The 15,946-nt window shown below is 34.6% G+C and overlaps 1 protein-coding gene and 1 long non-coding RNA gene across 2 annotated transcripts; both read right to left on the reverse strand.

Moving 5' to 3' along the window:
- Positions 1–1,070: 1,070 nt before the first annotated feature.
- LOC120153025 (organelle RRM domain-containing protein 2, mitochondrial-like) lies at positions 1,071–3,299 on the reverse strand. The gene is made up of 3 exons (XM_039165057.1): positions 3,110–3,299; positions 1,506–1,574; positions 1,071–1,430 (listed from the first exon to the last, which is right to left on the reverse strand). Exons 1-3 carry the CDS (start codon positions 3,222–3,224, stop codon positions 1,189–1,191), a joined length of 426 nt encoding a protein of 141 aa, XP_039020988.1. The 5' UTR covers positions 3,225–3,299; the 3' UTR covers positions 1,071–1,188.
- A 3,999-nt stretch (positions 3,300–7,298) lies between these two features.
- LOC120154089 lies at positions 7,299–7,893 on the reverse strand. Its single transcript, XR_005518851.1, has 3 exons — positions 7,852–7,893; positions 7,449–7,499; positions 7,299–7,358 (listed from the first exon to the last, which is right to left on the reverse strand). It is a non-coding gene; the product is annotated as an uncharacterized LOC120154089 (long non-coding RNA).
- Between the last annotated feature and the right edge of the window lie 8,053 nt (positions 7,894–15,946).

Consider the following 15,946-nt stretch of genomic DNA (forward strand, 5'->3'; position numbering starts at 1 on the left):
GCGTTGAAATGTGAAGTAATAGTTGAACAATCGCATGGTTTTGTTTTGTTTTATTTTTTTATTTTTTTTGGCACATTAAAGTTTAGGTAAGGGTGGCTCCCCAGTTTAGGGTCAAAACATACCAAGACCCAATTATGACTTACATAGGAATTTATAGATTGTCTACCAAGAGTAAAGGTGGTAGGATTCAAATTTGGCCTTACAAGCTCAAATTTTTGAATCTCAACCATTTGTACCAACAAATCATTGGTGAACAATTGCAAGGTTTAATTATATAGGATACCAATTCTAGTGCCTATGTTTTGTTTGTGGTTTAGCCAATATACAAGTTGGTTAATTTCGTAGGTGGAGTTTGTATTTGATTAGTGGACAGATCATAGATACTCAACTTTTGTAAGTTAATAACTTATCGTCGTAATCTTTCTGTGAGAAGATAACATTTAAAAGACTACAGGAGGATGCATAAAGAGGGATTGCATTAAAAGGCCTCAGGTATAGTCTGTTGCAAAGAAAGATGGTTTTAGCCTACCTGTTTTTGTGCTCTCGGACTTGCGTATGGGTGAGGAATTTGTCTACAAAGCGGCACGACCAAGATGTTCTTGCTGGTAATGTAGCAGAGACCAATAATAACTTCGTTTTGACCGTCTCTCTCTTCAAGTAAAGCTTTGAATGTCTTTTCTGTACCCGAAAACCATGATTTCTTTTCTGTAATTATCAGCAATATGAATATAATTGAAATGTATTTGCATATTTGCAATAACATTTTTTATGATATTTAGAAAATACTCATCAATTCAAAATGGTACATCAAAATAAAACCAATATTAAAGTGTAACACAACGAGAACTAATATGACAGCCAAACTAACAAAAAATATACCAACACACAAAGGAAAAACACAAATAAAAATCAGATTAAAAAACTCAAGGCAGAGCAAAAGCATATATTATTGCATTTAAAACTATGAAAAGAATGCAAAGGTGTAAATATTGAGCTTTAATACTACAATAAAAGGTCCACTAAGACAAATAAATTGAGTTTTAAGGAACATAAGTTAACAGGTTTAACCATGAAGAATAATCATAGATTCAACACCTTCTATCTTCTGCAAAAATTATAGGTAGCATATGAAAAACTTGTAGCTTTTTCAAATAAACCCAACAATGGCTCCATTTATTTTAAGCTGAATTAATTATATCCGCACCATCCGACGGTTTTGTTTGTTCTGAAACCAATTTCAGAAGGCCCGGATTCTGATCTCGGTGGAGCTCTGTATTCCCTTGGTTTGGCAGGGTCTACGAAAATAACCCATCCATGCAAGAACTTGGCATTCATTTCTTCTCGAGCCTTCTCAGCCTCTTCAATGGACACATATGTAACAAAACCGAACCCTTTTGACCTTCCGATGGCTCTATCTCTTATGACTTTGGCTGAAACATAATTTGAATGTAACATAAAAACTTAACTCTAAAGACGAAAGAAAAACAATAATAGTTAAATTAAACCTTCGACGATATGGCCAAATGGGTTAAATGCCTCTTGGAATTGTTCATCTGTTGTTTCTCTTGAGAGACCTGTTAGACATGCCAAGAAAAGGGGTGGTTATGATTCAGAAAGTTTCAGCAAACTATGATTAACAGGAAATGTTAAAAGTTATTACAAATATCCATCAGCAAAAACACAATGTTCTTCTCATTTGCAATATTACCGACTCAAATGGCAACAGGAGTTCCCCCAAACACTTCAGTAAATGGCAAAGAGATTCTGAAACTCTAGAAATAAACTGAAGTGCCTGGGGGAACTCTAGTGGGCACCTAGCATACACTCTCTTAGTTCTTGTTTTGTAATAGCAAATGCCCTCTTTATTATTTATACTGTATTCTACACTTCTACTTTATAAAACAAGGGGCACCCAAGTTCTCAAAGAAAAAGATAGGTTGAACCTAGATACGATCCCGGGTTAAGTGAAAAAGGAAAAAATGTGAGGACAAAAGGACCTTTATGCTTAATAATGCAACCTTTCATTTTCAACTACTTATGTGAGAATATGTATCTTATCACATGCGTATCTTTCTGCCACACCATTACCAATGCTATTCATCCATTCTTCATCTAACCCAAAATTTTGACTAGGTTCAACATAATACATACTTAATATCTTTTTCCTTCGTAACTTGAGCATAATGTAAAACAATAAAACAAAAAGACAGCTCACGGAACGAAAGAAAGCTATTCTAAGCTAGTCACAATCCTACAACTATTAGAAAGCTATTCTAAGCCAGTAACAATCCTACAGCTATTAATGTAGAATTTGGCACAAAGTCCTTTCCATTCGTCCGAAAAATTCTCATTTTAATGCCAATCAATCATAGGATAATAGCATTGAACTTCATGGTACCTCAAGTTGTTTGCCACGCATCCACGAGATGCTGCCTTAACCCAACTAATCCAATCCATATTAGCTCAAAATGTAATGACATTATGGCAATACACTTGGGCACACCAAAGATTTTAGACTAGGTTTCACTAGAATCTAGATATGAACTCAATCCAACTGATCCTAACACGGATGCTATATTCTCAGTTTGGAATAAAGATACTAAACCCGCTATGTAAGGTTCTGAAAATAGGGAAATACTAAATTTTTCATGGCATAACTAAGTAGCTAAGAAGGAAAAAAGGGCACTTGGGTTTTGAATAATAAAGTTTATGACTTTAAAGCTCGATTAGCCCCATAAATTCGGGTTGACACCCAATCAATACATTTTCATGGATTCTTTCCAATAAATCCATCATCATTTTAACGTGCAACACTACTGATGACTGATTGAAGTCATACTAGTAAATGGCAAATCCTATAAATGTATGCTTTATGTTTAATTTAATAGAAAAAAGGAAGAAATTTCTCCAAGTTTTGAATCTTATTAATGCATTACATTTATTTAGGATAAGTAAATCAATTTCCCCCAAATTTTATCTAAATTTCTAGCTTTATTCAAGACCCAATTGACAAATGATTCTGAATTAAAAAAATTAAGAAATGGAAATGAAATTAATCACTTCTATGGAAAAACCTTAGAAAAGAAAGGTAAAGGAAATGAGAGAATACCGCTAATGAAAAGCTTGGGGGAAGTGAGAGTCGAATTCAGACGAATCGAAGAGAACTGAGAGCAGATAGAAGAGGTTCCGGTTAAGACGCGGCGGAACCGGGAAATTAAAGCCATCGGAATGGAGGCAAATAAGAGGTGGAGCAGACGATGGTTAGAAAGATAAGCAACGGACCTATATTAGGGTTAAGAGTTTTAGATGTTGAAACGAACAACTTTTTTTTTTTTGATAAAGTATTATTATTATTATTATGCTCTTGATTTGAACAGAACATTGCGTATTAAATAGTAATCCAATATAAATATGGGAGTGTAACTTAATATTTATTAGATTTTATTTATTGAATATTTAATTTTAATGTAGTATATTTTTTTCTGTATAAAAAGTAATGGAAAATAGTATTTGCATATAAAAAATTTATATTAAAAATCCAATTAAAGACTTTTTTAAGAGGAGTCAAAGATTTATAAAGTGTAATAAAGTATTTATCAAAATTTAATTAATTATAGTATAATATAAATATAATAATAGCGTAAGTTTTTATGATATGTAATTGAAGACAAATATAAAGTAATAAAATATTTAAAAATTATCAATAATTATAAAATATTTAAAAATTATCAATAATTATAAAATATTCATCTTGTAATAAATAAATATGATGACATCAAAATAACATCAACGAAAGAGTAAGCTACAAAAGTAACTCTAATAATCATCATGTAGTTGATAGATACAAGAACATCATTAGCATTAGTCTTACGAACTAAAAGGGTCATCAATGTTCTAATGAATGCCTTGAGAGGTGTCCTACGTAAGTAGGGAGGCTAATAGAGTTGCTCACACGTTAGTACATTATGCTTTATCAAATCACAATCTAATTTAATTTTTTTTTTGATGAACCTGATTATATTAAATAACTTATCATTGATGATGCTATTGGAATATAAGTTATTCTTCCTTAAAAAAAAATAATGCCTTCAGAGAGAAATATGAGCCCTTCGTGTCCGCAGGTCCATGCCAACGTACATTGCTTGTTTAACGAAGTGTTGTATTAAAGGATTGGAAGTCTCATAATCCCATGTCGCCTGTCCTTTTCCGATGATCACCCTTCAAGGGTAATTATTAGAACATTTTTTCACGAATTAAAAAAACAAGTGTCACATTAATGTCAAACAAAAGAGAACCCATTAATTATTCAATTTCATTAATGTCACAGTCTTCTTTCGGTTGAGATCGGAATTGAGTTTCGACTTAAAATAAAGTGTGTTAGAGTCACCACCGATCATTTAAAAACTATATTTAAGTAGATCGGACACCATTTTACATGATCTGCGTTCTACCAGAAATGTGTCGGGTTCGAGAGTCGGTTACACCCAAAGAAGGATTAACACCCTTGTATTGCCCTTTCGATATCACTTAATTTTTCGATTGTCTTTAATTATGAAAATTAACAATTTAAATTGAAATTTAAAACATTCGATTTGAATTGCTTACATTTAATCTATTTGAATTACTACTGAAAAAATATGTTAGAAAAAAATAAAATAAAAATAAATATGAAAAAAGAAAGGAAAAACGTTAATATAATAATAACAATAAAAATAAAAATAGATAAATAAAGATAAATAAATTTAGTAAAAAGAAAAAAATAAAATAAACAAATAAAGAAAATTTATAAAATAATAAAGTAAAAAATATAAAAAGAAAAAAATATAAAAGACGTTAAAAGAGGAAAGAAAAAATGAAATTAAAGTGAGGAAGAAAATAAATAATAAAATAATAAATAAATAAATAAAAATTATAATAAAATGAAATAAGCAAGAACATGGAGGACTTAAACAATAATTAACCCCTAGCTAAAAAAGCACATATTCCTGATACCTTGAAGACTCCACGTGTGTAATTCATTAAAAAAACAAAGTTTTAAGGGTTAGTTTGATATTAAAGAAATATGAAAAATAAAAATAAAAGGTATGGATTGGACACGTGAAATGCATATGGGTGTTCTTTTTCTTCTTCTTCCATTATCACAACCACTGTTTTTTCAATCCCCAGCTTCTACTCCTCTGCTCCGGGCTTCGCGATAACCAAACAAAAAAACTCGAACCGATACAAACTGAAATCTAATGCCTTCTTCAAATCTTTGTTTTAGCAATCAACTTAATTTCTTGGTTTGCAAATTGCATGGTTGACAATCTGTGAAGTGGAAAGGGGAAAGCTTTCGGCGAACAGAGTTTCCTTTTTGGGCGTTCGAAACCTTTGACTTAAGATGAAGTTTTGGAGATGTGGGGAATATGATGAGCTGCTTCATTTGGTAATGTCGGATTCAATGGCGTCAAATAATTTGTGGTGGTTCGCATTGAGCTCTTTCACCCACCCGTTGGAACCATTTTCTCCTCTTCCTTGGTATGGTGAGGGGTTTAAATAGCGTCATGCGAGGGAAGAATCCGATGGAAACCAAACACTGGATTTCTGGAGATTTAGAGGAGGTTGAGTTGTAGTAGAACCTGATTTTGTGGGAAGGGTGGTTTTTTCTAGTTATTTTTTTAAAGATATAGTAGTGATAGAGTCCTCCTAGTAGAAGAGGGACTCTTTCAGTAACAGCATGGTAGTAATTATTGTTGGGTAGTGTTTGAGTGAGTGAGAAATAATCAATGGAAATATGAGTTAAAAAACCTGCAAAAATAATAATAAAGATAATAATAATAATAATAATAAATAAATAAATCAATAATAATATTTTTTAAACCTAGATAAAAACGGGTGTCTACAGCTGTATCTCTTTACACATTTTTGTGTTAACAAGAATAAGGCAAATATGAAAAATACAACAAGTTTTTGTTCGGTTCTCTTTGATCTGAGACTTGATAGTGTTTGTTGTGACACTAAGTCGATTAATTGGGCACGATATCCTTATTCGTGAAGTTGAAATCGTGGGTGACTCATTCGTTGTGAAGTTGAGTTGAACTCAAAGTATTGGGAAGTAGCTCCTGGATTGTCTTCTAGCCAAATATACTTTGTTGTGAAGTTGAAATTTGACCTGAATGAAACAGATTTTTCATTGTTGTGTCACAGATGACTTATTCGTCGTAAAGTTTAGTCAGTCTTGGATACGATATCCTTCGTTGTGAAGTCGAAATCGTAGGTAAATCAAAAAGTGTCTCTTTGTTACCAATCTTGGTCGACCTTGGTCTTCTTCTCGATTTAAAGACATGTGTGTGAAAATTTGACCGGAAAATAATTTCTTTCTTATGCAATGCGATTGATATGACCGCATGTTCATCTGCACAATTTGCACAATTTGCACAATGCCATTCACCTTCAGGAAGGTGCTCCAGGTTCAAACAAGCTGCAAAAAAAAAAAAAAATCAATAGTATTAATGATGAAAGAAAACTTTACACCAAAAAGAAAATCCAGTAAAAATAACAGTACCAAATGTATTTTACAGCTAAAATGATGCAAAATGTAACATGTGAAGAGATTCACATCAGCCATTTATCTTATGAAAATAATTTGTACAAAGACAGTCATGATCATCATTGGCATGAAAGCATAAACGTAACTAGAGTTCCAAACGCTGAACCACATGCTACATCTAGTTAATGAATTGGTCACATGAAGATCATTTGATGCTGGCCACTCAATTGAATTTTTGCCACACCAACAATAAATAAAGGCCCTATCTAAACAAAAAAATAAACGAAACACCTAAAAATAAAATAAATTACTGACTTGGATGGAAAGCCTGAGGGCATTCAGAACAGAGAAGCAGATCTCCAGCATCTCCACACACTGCACATGTATCATCACTGGAACCAGTTGTAACACACTGCCCATTTGCTAATGACAAAGCTATATCATGAAGCGTCAATCCATTAGATGTATATATGTGCCGATACCTGTGTAAAGAAAGAAACTTGATAAAGGACTCACGCCAAATAAATAAATAAATAACAAAAATCATTGATGAGAGAGGTAGTCTAGCATAACATTGTTGATGAATTAGAAATGCACCTCTCTCTCACAACAGCAACATGCTATACCATTTCCCTGCTTGTAGCCCTTCAGTAACTTCTGAAAAACACATTTAGAGGTCTGGTTAGCACCACTACTAGGAATAAATTGATGCTAATCAACCATATTGTATCCAATAAAATATTGCACCTGTCCTTAGATAAAGTAGGTTAATTTTGCTCCATCTGGAAGCCCATTTGGCATAAAAAGTAACCGGTGTAAATCATTATCCCTGCCAACAATTTGAAGAAGTTCCAGTTTAAATCAGGCAGATCTAAGATTTGCAAAGAGAGGGAGAACAATATGATATGCCATAGAATACCTTTTCTTCATGCCACCATCAGTTTTCTTTCGCATCATGACTGAGTTCGGCCTACTAAAGGTAGAACATCAGTGATGTGTGAGTTTGAGTACAAAGAGAACAGTGCTAGTAATAGCCCTCTTTTGGAATAAGTCGTCATCATGCAATCTTGTAAATTAGTCTAATAAATTTCCCTCCAACAACTCCTATGAGAACTAAAGCTAAAAGGTATACATGACATCCAAATGCTAGATTCAACTCCACTAAGCACCCAGATAAAACCATCAGGGCAGAATCCTTATCCAAATTGAAAGCCCAGATAGTTCAACAAAACCATCCATCGGACAAGGACACTATAGAAAAATTAACAGTTGAAACAATCAAAAGATTATAGAAATGGAAATCAACAAAACTTCATATTTACCTTATCGAATTAGGCAAACTAGGAGGTTTCATGTTATATATCCTCTCACCTTGAACATTTAAGTTACTTTACTGAAGACTAGGTGCGGAATATAACAGCATGTTTGTCGCAACCGTCTTTCGGGTGGGCTCGAAATTGATATTCGACTTGAATAAAAAAAGTTGGAGCCGCCACCGATCATTTATTTATTTTTTGTAAAAAATTTGGATGATTGGATACCATCTTACCTAATCTGAGTTTTACCAGAAATGTGTCGGATTCGGGAGTCGGTTACAATCAATGAAAGATTATCACCCTTGAACTGCCCTTTCGGTACCGTTTTAATTTCTCAGTTGTTTTAACTACGAAAATTAAAATTAAAAAACTCGATTCGAATTACTTACCTTTGATCGATTAAAATCATTCCTAAACAACGTTAAAAGAGTTAAAGGATAGAATAAAATAAGATAAAATAAAAAGGTTAGTATTAGAGTTGAAATAAAATATTAAAGAGAAAAAAATAAAGTAAAATTAAATAAAATTGAATAAATAAAAGAAGTGAAAGAAAATTTAAATTAAAAGGGTTTAAAACAAAAAATATGAAGGACCAAATTCAATTAATCGAAATATGCAAAGAGAAAAGTCAAAGTCAGAGGATTAAATTACAAAGATTATGAAAAATAAATAAGGACTAAATTGAATTAATTTAAAATTTCAAGGCCAATTTATAGCAGGTGACCAAACTGGAATACGCATCAAAACAAGGGGCACGGCGGAAAGGATTTAAAAATCCTTTAATTACACAAAGGTCCCTGGTATATAAAGGCTTACTCCCCCCAATTCCCATATCATTTTCTCATTTCCCTCAAAATTACTCTCCCTTCCTTTCTCAAAATTCTCTCCAACACTCTCCCTACCAATTGAATATCGACCAACCTCCGATGAAACCATCTGTCGCCGACCGCCGCTAATCACCCCCCGGCCGCCGCCTCTGGTGGCAGGAAAATTTAAAATCACCCCCAAAAAATTCCTCTCGACATATCAAGACCAAAATCAAACCCCAAATCGCCTAAAAACCACCACAACAACGTAGATCTAAAAGTAAAACTCTCGAGTTTTACCTTTTTCGGCAAAACTTTTCTTTTTTTTGGCGACCATTCTTCTTCCGACGCCAGATCGACAATAACTTTGAGTTCCTTTTTGATTTGCTTGCAATTTTGCGAGTGGTTTGTGTTGTTGTTTCAATTTTTTTTGCTAGTTATGGTGTTTGATTGGGTTTTGTTGGTTATGGTTGCTTGATGCTCCGGTGATGCTCGATTTTTTCGTTGTATTTCTGTTGCTTAGCTGCCTCTTGTTGTTGTTTTTTTGACAGATTTGGTGGGGTATTTATACCCCACCACCGGTGCTTTGTTTCCGCCTTCAACGGGATGTTCCCATTATTTTTGGGATGTTCAATCGTTCGTGCGACCGATCATCTCAGGATGGTTCAGTCCCGGGAATTTCGGTCGACTAATTCTTCTTTGATTGGGACTTTGGTTGCCTGACCGTTGGATTGGGTCATATCCAACGGTCCAGATCTGATGGCGCAGCCATGCATCTCTTTAGGGTTTTGTTACCCTCGATTTATTTTAATCTCGACCATTAGTTCGTGCTTTGATCCTACGATTCCTGTCTGTGCGGCGCTGTAGCTAAATGTAACAAAACCCTAATCTGTTGGGCCTCTGGGTTTGCTTGCGAGGTCAGGCTAACTTACCCGATTGGGCTTCCTCACACCCTTGTTGGACTTAGACCTAAATAAAAATAAATAATAAACAAACAAACAAATGAATAAAAAAGTATATAAAATATATTTCGAAAAACATTTTCGAAGCCTTTACATATGATATATTTTCAAAAACGTTTTAAAATTATATATTTTATATATTTTCAAAATGTTTTCAAAAACTATATATTATATATAAAAACTATATATAATATATATATTTTCAAAATGTTTAAATATATATATATATATATATTAAATAACACCCCGGGCGAAAATGAGTGACTACAACTGCCCCTCTTTGCCTATTATCGTGTAACAAAAATAGGGCAAAGACAAAAAAGGCACAAATTTTCTTTCGGTGCCTATGAGCAGTTTGCTTCTGTAAGAATGGTTGACTTTTGAGCTTGAAATTCAACTTAAGGTTGTCGTTGTATTCTTATCAACTGCCCTCCACTGTGGAATCGAAAATGAGGGGATGTCTTTCTGTTGTTGAGTCATATTGTGGATGACCCAGGAGTTGTCTTTGAACAATGATATCCTTCATTGTGAAGTTGAAATCGTAATTTGAAATTTGAATCGGAATATGGCTTCTTATTGCCAATCTTAGTCAACCTTGGTCTTCTTCTCGGTTTAAAGACCTTGGTATGGAAATTTGACCAGAAAATAGTTCTTTTCTGCTACCTTGTGGTAAATACGTCCTCGAGCTGAATGGAATCATACTCGAAAGTTCTCGTTGATGGATAACTCTTCTCGCTTTGAGTTATGTTGTACTAGGCTGGGAAATAACCCTTGTTGTTGCAGATGACTCATTTGTTGTGACACTAAGTCAATCCATTGGGCACGATATCCTTCTTCGTGAAGTTGAAATCATGGATGGTTCATTCCCTGTGAAGTTAAGCTTTGAACTGGATGTCCTTCATTGTGAAGTTGAAATCCAATCTTGTAAATTGCATCGCTTCGAGTTCAATATATTTCGCTGTGAAGTTGAAATTATAGATGACTCATTCACTGTGAAGTTGAGCTTTGAATTGGATGTTCTTAATTGTGAAGTAGAAATCCAATATTGTAAATTGCATCGCTTCGAGTTCAATATCTTTCGCTGTGAAGTTGAAATTTACTCTAACAAGAATCTGCAAAATTACTCATATATGTGATGCTATGGATGCAATGTTGTTATAAGTGCCTATAATGCATATGTGAAATATGTTATTTTAGGATTTAGAGAGAACTCTCAATCTCTGGTTGTCAGTCTTAATGACTCTTGATTCTAGAATCTTGAATTTATGATTCTTGATCTTTGATTCTTCAACATGCTTAAATCCGATGTACAAAATTTCATTTATAGTCTTGGTTTGGGCAATGCCTTTCAGTTATCTCAAGTATGGTGCATAAGCCTTGATCGGCTTCTGAATATCTCTACTTTTTAAAAAAATCTTTGTACAGTAACACGCAATTATCTTCTGAATAAATCATTTAAATTCAATTCAAGATGCTCCTCTAAACTGATACACCGTTAGATGACTTTTAAGTACAACTTTTATTAAAGGGACTTCGAAAATGTGACAATGTCCCGAAGAGTGCAAAGTTCTTTCGAATTGCTGAGTCTACGAAAGACTTGGATGTCGTGATGCTTTTTACTGCTTGGACCCGAGACCTTTCCTGAATTATTATCTAAATTTCCCTTTCGAGTTTTTAATTCGGATTCATCATTGGTTTCAAGTCGCCCTTTTTGATTTTTCGTCTTGGACCCACCTTATTTTCTTATTTTTTTCCTTGTTTTATAATTTAGGGTACCCTTTCGGGTTTCACTCTAAGCGAAATATTTTTTGACTATATCCGAATTAACGTGATTTGGTAGTTCTAGCCCATCCATTTTAGTCTAAATCAGTGCTCCTCCGGAGAAAGCCTTCTTAACTGCATAAGGTCCTTCCCAATTTGGCATCCATTTTCCTCTGTAGTCTTTTTGTATTGGCCAGACCTTTTTCAGTACAAGATCTCCTTCTTGGAATACCCATGGGGGCACTTTCTTGTTGTAAGCTTGGATCATTCGTTTTTGGTAGAGCTGTCCATGATAAATGGCTTTCAACCTCTTTTCTTCTATTAAGTTCATTTGATCATATCGGGATTGCATCCATTCTGCATTATCTAGTTTGACTTATGACAAAACTCAAAGTGACGGGATCTCTGCCTCAATTGATAATACTTCCTCTATCCTATATGCCAATGCAAATGGGGTTGCCCCAGTCGAACTCTGTACCAAGGTTCGGTAAGCAAACAAAGCGAAAGGAAATTTCTCGTGCTAATCTTTGTATGTCTAGTTATTTTCTCCACTATTTTCTTGATGTTTTTGTTTGCTGCTTCTATTGTTCCATTCATCTTTGGTTTATAAGCATTACAATTATGATACTTTATGTTGAATTGTTCACAAGCAGCGTCCACCATCTTATTGTTCAAGTTTGTAGCATTATCAGTAATGATTCTTTCGGGTAAACTATGCCGACATATGATTTCTTTTTTCAAGAACTTGCAAATAGTGGCCCCAGTGACATTGGCATATGATGTAGCTTCCACTCATTTTGTGAAATATTCGATTGTCACGAGAATGAACCAATGACCATTGAAGCCTTTAGATGAATTTGCCCTATAACATCCATGCCCCAGATAGAGAAAGACCATGGCACTGTCATTACATGAAGAGGTTGAGGTGGAACATTAATTTTATCCCCATAGATTTGACATTTATGACATCTTCTAGTATAATTGATGCAGTTGCCTTCCAATATGGACTAGAAATATTAGCATTTCATAAATTGCCTTGACATCTTATGCCCATTCGCATGCGTTCCGCAAACTCCATCATGTACCTCTTCCAATATCATCTTTGCCTCTTCAGCATCAACACATCTCAGTAGTATTTGATCACGACTTTTCTTGTATAGGACTCCCCCATCAAGAATAGATCCAGCCGCCATTCTTCTAATAGTTCTTTTGTCAGTTTCAGTGGCTTCCTCTGGATAACTTCGGTTTTTGATGTATTGCATAATATCGTGGTACTAGGGCTTATTGCCTTTTATTTCTTCGATTTGGTAACAATGAGGAAGGTACTCATACGACTGCATGTGATGCAATCATGCCAAGTACCAAACTTCTTCAACACATGATCACTTCATAGACGTTCTGCCTTGTTGATTCTAAGGGAGTCTTACCTTATTTTATTATTTATTTACTCATTTATGCATTACATGTCACGTGAATATGTTTATCTTATTCTTAATTTTTGCTTGAATATTATATGATGTCATTTATATGTATAATATATGATATTCATGCATGACTTATTAATTCACATCTTTATATAACTCATTCAATGCATATGCATTCATAGTTAGCTCATTTGCATTATTAACATATGTGGAAGCATGCATTAATAATTATCATAGCTCAATTCCTATCTAATTATTTGTTTACATATTTTGTCTAGGGTCATTGGATGCTAAGAAGACTAAAGGCAATTGAAGAGTTGGTTGGACAGTTCACATCAGTCAGATTGATTTACATTTTTGAACATGTTCCAAGCATATTTGGGTGATGAAGTCTTCTTAACATTTAATCCCCTATCTCTTATATTTCCAACGCATTTTGAATCACATCAATTTGATATTGGGAGGTTGATCTATGCCCAGATTACTGAAGACAGTGCAAGCTGGAAATTAATACGGGATTTGCAACCATTCATCTCCTTCAAAAGACTTATGCGTGTGAGGAATTAATGAAGACATGCATGGACGAGAAAAGAATATTAAAATGAATCAGAACATTTGTGAGGAGGTGCAAGGATTCATTCAAAGGCTTTTAAATTCATCCATTCATGCAAGAAGCCAAATAGTCATGTTCACACTAGGGGGGAAGAATTTCAGCCAAGATACATTCATGAACATTCATCCATAGAATACAAATCAACAAGTTCACACAAGGTGGGATGAATTCGGCCAAAGGATGTATTCCATTAAAAGATGAATATCCATTCATCAAAATTCATTCACCTAAGCCATGCTTTGTATCTACTTAAAGTATGAACACTCATCCATGAAGGTTCACTCATTAAATGTTTTGTATTCACACCATGCACTCTTAGGCCTATAAATAGCTTTCCATTCACTTGTAAAAGGGGCTAATTCACTTTGTTTAATCAAATATTTCTGAGAGTTTCTCTGTTTAGTTCTTAAGTGAACTTTATCGACTTATCAAGCTTATGCTTGTGGCGTCACCCCTATCTATGTCACCCTGATACTTCTGGTTCCTATCTCTTTATAGATAGTGGGTCAAAGTCCTTGTTTACCATCCCTTAAAGAAGCAATATAAAGTCTGGGTCTTTGTTCTTTAACATTGGTTCTTCTTTGAGTCTTCTTTGAGATACTACTTTTCATATTCATCTCCATCACCTTCATTCTACTTCCATTCCCATACTTCATCATTTCCTTTAAACATATCACCAACTTATCTATATTTTCCGCTGCCATATTTATCTTTCCATTTCATTACTTTCATTTAACCATTTTTTTAGCTTTCTTGTTTGTTCAGGATACTTGTTGCTTTCCTAGATTGAAACAATCAAAGGTACAACCTTGACTTCACCATCCATCCAAGTGAGGCTAGGTTGAACTGTATTATATGCATGTCAATTGGCAACATGTCAGACTCCCCACCAGCCTTGAATGCAGCTGCCAACGTAGCTAAAGCATCAGCCATTTGATTCTTTTCTCTATGCACGTAATAAAAAGTGACTTCATCAAATTATTTGAGTAGATCCAATATTAGCTTTTGGTACTCCACTAGCTTTACGTCCTTCATCTCCCATTCTCCGCGGAGCTGATAGATAACTAAGGTCGAATCTTCATATACCCACAAGGTTTTTATATTTTGTCCCATAGCAGCTCGAATTCCAAAACACAAGCCTTATACTCTTTCATCTTGTTGGTGCAATCAAAATTCAGTTTGCTAGTGAATGGGTAATGATTTCCTTCAGGGGAGACCAATATAGCCCCAATGCCGTGTCCTAATGCATTTGATGCACCATCAAAATACATTTTCCAAGAATCACACATGGAAGTACTTGTTTCTTCTAAGGATATGGCCATCAAGTCTTCATATGGGAAGTCGAAGTCCAGTGGCTCGTAATTTTCAGTAGTTCTACTTGTCAGGAAATCTGATATGACACTTCCCTTTATAACTTTTTGGCTCACGTACTCAATGTTAAATTCGGCTAACAACATCTACCATCAGTCTAACCTTCTAGACAGAGCAGGTACACTCATCATATACTTTAATGGGTCTAACTTGGAAATCAACCAAGTGGTGTGGTACAACATGTATTATCTGAGTCTACGTATAGCCCAGACTAAAACACATCAAACCTTTTCGATGGGAGGATATCTGACCTTGCAATCATTGAACTTTTTGCTCAGGTAGTAAATGGCTCTTCCTTCCTCCCGTATTCATCATGTTGACCCAGGACACACCCTATTGAATTCTTGAATATGGATAAATATAAGCATAGAGGTTTGCTCGAGATGGGGGACATTAAGATAGGAGTGCGGGATAAGTACTCTTTTATTTTCTCGAATGCAATCTGGCAATCCTCATCCCATGTTCCAGAGTTGTTTTTTTGAAGAAGGCAAAAAATTGGGTCACACTTGTCGATTAGTTAAGATATGAACTGCGCTATGTAATTTAACCTGCCTAGAAAACCTCGTACCTCTTTCTGTTTTTATGAGGGAAGTAAATTCTAGATGAATTTGACTTTATCTGGATCAATTTTCTAAGATTCTTGACATGTTCATTTTTGGTTTGTGCCTTGATAATCATGTCGTCAACATAAACTTCGATTTCTTTGTGTATCATGTCATGAAACAAGGTCACCCTGACTCTTTGATATGTTGCCCCAACATTCTTTAATCTGAATTGCATCACCTTGTAGTATAAAGTTCCTCACATTGTGATGAATATGGTCTTTTCCATGTCCTCATGATGCACCTTAATCTGGTTATATCCTGAGAATCCATCCATGAATGAGAAGAAAACATTTATTGTTGTATTTTCCACCAAAGTGTCTATGTGTGGTAGAGAAAAGTTATCTTTAGGACTTGCCTTGTTAAGGTCTCGGTAGTCAACACATACGTGTACTTTCCCGTATTTCTTTAGAAATGGTACTATGTTAGCCACCCACTCCGAATACTTGGCCACTTGAAGGAAATTCGCATCAAACTACTTCTTGACCTCATCTACGATTTTAAAGAGCATTCAGGTCTCATTCTCCTTAGCTTTTGTTGTACTGTTTTGTATTCTGGCTTG

The sequence above is a fragment of the Hibiscus syriacus genome, unplaced genomic scaffold, assembly GCF_006381635.1.
Source record: "Hibiscus syriacus cultivar Baekdansim isolate YM2019G1 unplaced genomic scaffold, ASM638163v2 tig00002840_pilon, whole genome shotgun sequence".
NCBI lineage: Eukaryota > Viridiplantae > Streptophyta > Magnoliopsida > Malvales > Malvaceae > Hibiscus > Hibiscus syriacus.

What these genes read in the sequence shown, in the direction of transcription:
- LOC120153025 (XM_039165057.1), bottom strand. Translation starts at nt 3,224, where the DNA reads ATGGCTTTAATTTCCCGGTTCCGCCGCGTCTTAACCGGAACCTCTTCT. An exon ending in CCCCAAGCTTTTCATTAGCG is followed by an intron (nt 1,575 to 3,109) that starts GTATTCTCTCAT and finishes CATGTCTAACAG; the next exon opens with GTCTCTCAAGAGAAACAACA. An exon ending in ATTTGGCCATATCGTCGAAG is followed by an intron (nt 1,431 to 1,505) that starts GTTTAATTTAAC and finishes ATTATGTTTCAG; the next exon opens with CCAAAGTCATAAGAGATAGA.